Here is a 5038-nt window from a genome sequence, read left to right as displayed (position 1 = left end):
ACTTTAACAGGAGATTTTGTCTTCCATATCATCTTCCAAGGCCAAGAATTATTGCACTGACCTGGGTGCTTTATCAACATACTATAGCTATTCTTTACTGCAATTTTTGTCTTTACTTGCAAGCCAAATCAGGGGATCCACCTTATTCTGATCAATATAAACTGATTCCAATTGTTTAAGCAATTGACAAAATTCTTCTATCGCCCGATCATTCAAATTTTCCCCGGAACCTTGGCTGCCAACCAGAGTTATAATGAAATTCAGCAATATTACCATCCTTTTTAGTAGAGCAGTTAAACCGATTAGGAAACTTATTAAACATTCATCAACAACCCACAAATGTGTCCAGAATCTAATGTTTTCTCCATTTCCCACCTCCATTGACTGAAGTCTTCCCAAAGTCTACTTATGCTCTTCCATACTCCCTCATTAACAGTTCTCCATCTTCTTCCCATATATGGCATTAATAAGCTTTTCCAAAACTTCCTTACCTTCCATGTTATACCTCCACAACCATTTGAGTGGTTTACTTGAGAAGTGGTTGTTTCATTGGCGCTGTAATTTCTTTCCCACTTCTTTTGCTCCTTCGGCCAGAAGGTCGGGCTAGAGGTCTCTCTCTCTCTCTCTCTCTTATTTTCTGCTTGATTAATTTAATGCAGCTGATTATGTGTATCCTTTCTTCAGCTCTGTTCATATGAAAATGAATTCATATGGCATACACCCTGTAAGTCAAAGTTGAGCTTCGTCAGAAGATATTCTGGGATATGGATGAGTTTTAACTGTCTTGTTCTAAATCCATCACCTAGATTTAAGTTTTCTTGTCGCTTTTCTTCTCCTTGTCTCTGGGCTTTTTTAAAGAATTGGAAATGTCTATTGAGATCTGCCACGATCCAATTTGCTTAATCCACAATGACACCTGACCCGACCGGTTAGGCGAACCCAATATCGTACAAATTCTCATTTTAGTTATAAAAAGACATGCAAGTTTGGAAGCAAGTAATAAGCATAAAGACATAAGTTTAGAATAATAATAATGCGGAAAGACTAAAATACCCCCCAAGAACTATTTTTTTTTTTTTTTTTTTTTTAAAAAGAAAAAAAAGAAGAACCCCCAAGAACTGGTGCTACAAATCATGAGTGACTAATACAACATAGATACTATTGTCTCAGAAAATAAATATTGGATGAACTACGGAAAAGTAATAAAAAAATAGCGGAGGGATTCTACAGTGCAGCAAATTGGCCCAAGCAATTCACCACAAAGACTTCTACACCTCCTACACCTGCTCTCAAGCCCAATAGAACAAGGGTCAGAATCTGCACAAAAAGCGCAGCTAGTGTAGTATGAGTACACTAACATGTATGGTACCCTGATATACATAGTATACGCCAAACAATATCAATTTAGGAAAAAATCTCTCAGTGAAGTCGAAGTCTTAACTTACCTCGCGTTCGTAGCAACTCTAACCTTCCTAACCGCCTTTCCTCGCCCCAAATCCTTCAAATAAGCTCGTTCTATTAAAGACTACTCTATGAGGTTAGACAAATCCATTGGTACCAATATCACAGTTTTAGACTAGGTCGGAGTCAAAGTCGATCCCAAAAAGTCAAATCCAAGCCCCATAGTCGAACCCAAAAAATAAACTACGTGTTCAGGTTTCCCATTACTCCACATATTCAAACCTATGATTAAATTTCAATTCCAACCTGTAATCGATATTCAAATCCCATTTTACACTCCCTTAAACCTAGGGCAAAATCTCCCAATTTCTACCTCCAAATCCATGATTTAGATGTTAAATCTAGCTTAGAGTCATGTATAATCACTAGAAATCGGTATAGAATCGTTTCCTCAATGTTATATGACATTCCCTAGTCGATTCTCCTTCCAATCTGTAACTTAGGTCTCCCAAAATTCCTCAATGTTATATGACATTCCCTAGTCGATTCTCCTTCCAATCTGTAACTTAGGTCCCCCAAAATTGTGTTGGTATGTTGAAAATCTCTTAAAACAACCACTTTATACCCCGCCACTGGCCCTCAAGTGGCTAAGTCTGCAGTTGTGATATCGCAATTGCATGGCTAGCATCACAATTTTGGAGGTCCCTCTCGCAAATGCGGCTGCACCAGAAAAAGATAAAATCTGCAACATGCTTAAATGTGAGATCTTGCCCGAAACTCACCTGAGCACCTAGAATCCCAACCGCAATCATCCCGACAAGTCTCAAAATTCTATATGGACTTAAGGGAAGTCTCAATTCATGGAATGGGATTCGAATACTCAAAATGAAGAGTCAGGATGTTACAAGATCTTGTGTTGGTTCAGATTTTCTGGTCAAAATAAGGCACATGTATTGCTTTAAGAGATTATAACACATGAGAAGACAGTAGCCAACTCAATGTTAAGCTTGGGAGGTTCTCTATCCATAATGATTTGTTAAGCTGTCAAGAAATGTTGAGGGTGACCTATGATTAAGCGATGATTTTGGGATTAACTGTTGTTGAAATGTCAGGTGCATATTCAATTCATGAATTTTTGGAGTATTTCTGAGGAAAATAGCCTTGTATAATCTGGATTCTATTTGGTCTTTTTGGTTACCTAATAGCAGTCATATGTGGAGGGAGAGCAGTTTCGTTATTCTTTTTCTTCTTGAAATCGTAGATACTGTAGTTGCTCTCAGTCAGTTTCTGTGTTTAGGGATCTAATAGAAAGCGGTAATAACAATCATGAAGTTTCCAAGGCACCACCAAGTTGTATATGATTGTGAATCAGTGAAACGAAACACCACAACTCTCTGGTGAAAGAACATGTTTCATTCGGGTAGGGCTATTTAGGGAGTAGGGTAAATGTTCTGGCTATGACCATTGAAGAGGAGTGAGGAAAGCTAGTTTTTTCTCTAAAACAGTATGCTTTTCTTCCCCCTTTTTTAGGGTAGTTGTAATTACTGCTGTTTGTTCTACTGATTTGATACAATAACTAGGGTAACTTAGCCTTTTTCTTTTCAAGTTACAAGGAATCAGCCAAATACTGATATTTTCTTATATAAACCCCCTCTCTCTCTCTCTCTCTCTCTCTCTCTCTCTCTCTCTCTGATATTAGTAAGAACATGAGATTATTACTCTTTTGCGGAAAGGGCCTTCCTAAACCTGCATTCAGCATGTTGTTGGGTATACTTTTGACTGCCATGGCTTTCAGACAAATTTCTCTTATATTAGAAGCAATTGACAACTCAATAACATGTTTCTTATCCTCAGTTGTGTGTAATTTATCCTTGATGTTTTTGTTAAAATATTATAATTACTCTGCGTTGTGCATCTCCGCCGGTCTTTTGTGAAGAACTTGTTTACTGAGGTTCTACCGTCGTTTCTTAATTTTTCCAGGATTACAACGGAGTTTTGTTTCTCCTGCAAAGTCATCTTTTGCCACGGACAAGATATGTTCAGGAAGGTGTTTTCAAACAGTTGCAGAAATCACCGAGAAAGCTGTTGAAGTGGGGGAAAGTAATATAAAATGTGATTCAGATGCTAATACTGATTCTGCTGCTGCAGTTGTCTCTAGTATCAAGAAAGAAACCACATACGAGTACACTGTGCAATCTAATTTGAAAATCTCCCCAAGACATGATCTGATGATGGTCTTCACTTGCAAAGTATGTGAAACCAGAACAATGAAAACAGTCTGTCGTGAGTCATACGAGAAAGGTGTAGTGGTGGCTAGATGTGACGGTTGTAAAAACATACACCTTATTGCTGATCGACTCGGGTGGTTTGGTGAGCCTGGTAGCGTGGAAGACTTCCTGGCTGCTCGTGGAGAGGAAGTGAAAAAGGGTTGTACTGATACTTTAGGTTTTACACTCGAAGATCTGGCGGGAAAGAAAAACCTAGAAGCTATAGGAGAAAAGTAGAATCCAAATTTGAGATTTAGAAGTCGTCATTCTGTAATGAACGTTGAATATGCACGTCTATATGTTGATTCTGCCAGAGTTTTGTTGAAATGCTTATAGGTTTTACTTTTTAGCATCTGATTATGTTGAAATGCTTCAGTGCTGAGGTACTTAAGTGATTACTGCAAATTAAAACCTTAAAAGAACTCTGTCAACACAGATTCACAGGGTAGGGTGACATCACGCGGTCAAAAACGAGAACAGCATCAGAGAACCACAGAGTAAACCATAACAGAAGTTCAACCAAACTTGGAACAATAATTCAAAACAAAAACAATCTAAAACCCTACTTTAATAACTAACTCCTCCAGTTCCCCTCAGATCCACCACCACTACCACCTCCTCTTGAGTAACAGTCACCACCACCACCACCATTGTAACGGTCACCTCCACCATAACCACCACCTTCACGACGGCCACCTCCGTGAAGTTGTGGCGGCTATAGGCTATGGCAAGGTAGTGCTTTGCTTTTAACAGATGAAGTTATTGAAAAATTCATTGTCCGGTCATGATGGTAGCTTAAAATGAGAACTATTAAATTCAAATATTGGTTAGACTGAATAAATTTTCTAAATCCAATCACATAAGGAATGACATGCAATTTCCTGCTTTAGTTTCCCAAACTGTAGTAAACATCTAGGATGTTCTCTCGAGACAAGAATGTAGATTCAATATGAAATACTGACTATGCAGGCCCAGCGTGCAAAAGTGGTTGACATGTCATTAGGATAGGCTAAATAATTTCCAATTTTGGAAACATAAACTCCCTAGTTTGTTATGAAATTGCAAATTTTGAGCAGTTTTGTTGTGGAATTTAATTGGTTAGCAGGATCAGCCAGAGAACCCTTAGTCCTGGCAATTTTGATATTCCAGAAATCCATAATGTTTAAGCTATTTTCTGTAATCTCTTTGTGAGCTTGTGGTTATTGATAGAAGCGGAGGGAGATTTGCACAAGGAATCTTTTAGTAAGGTTTGGGATCGAATTAAAGAACAGACCTATGTCACATGCATATCATTTGTATATCATACGTATGTCACATATATGTTGTGTATATAATATTGATGCACGACATACATATACAAGATATACACA

The 5038-nt window shown here is 38.1% G+C and overlaps 1 protein-coding gene across 1 annotated transcript; it reads left to right on the top strand.

Annotated features, from left to right (window-relative positions):
• Nucleotides 1–2286: 2286 nt before the first annotated feature.
• Nucleotides 2287–4020, top strand: LOC132031672 (uncharacterized). Its single transcript, XM_059421619.1, has 2 exons — nt 2287–2351; nt 3338–4020. Exons 1-2 carry the CDS (start codon nt 2287–2289, stop codon nt 3903–3905), a joined length of 633 nt encoding a protein of 210 aa, XP_059277602.1. The 3' UTR covers nt 3906–4020.
• Nucleotides 4021–5038: the final 1018 nt, after the last annotated feature.

This window comes from Lycium ferocissimum, chromosome 9 (assembly GCF_029784015.1).
Source record: "Lycium ferocissimum isolate CSIRO_LF1 chromosome 9, AGI_CSIRO_Lferr_CH_V1, whole genome shotgun sequence".
Classification (NCBI taxonomy): Eukaryota; Viridiplantae; Streptophyta; class Magnoliopsida; order Solanales; family Solanaceae; genus Lycium; species Lycium ferocissimum.
Note: the sequence above shows the minus strand (reverse complement) of the source record. Positions and strands in the feature narration are given on the sequence as shown.

Bases quoted from the DNA above. Each gene is read 5' to 3' on its own strand.
- LOC132031672 (XM_059421619.1), top strand. From the start codon at position 2,287: ATGAAGAGTCAGGATGTTACAAGATCTTGTGTTGGTTCAGATTTTCTG. The intron at 2,352-3,337 runs GTATTGCTTTAA...TCTTTTGTGAAG, and splicing joins CTGGTCAAAATAAGGCACAT to AACTTGTTTACTGAGGTTCT.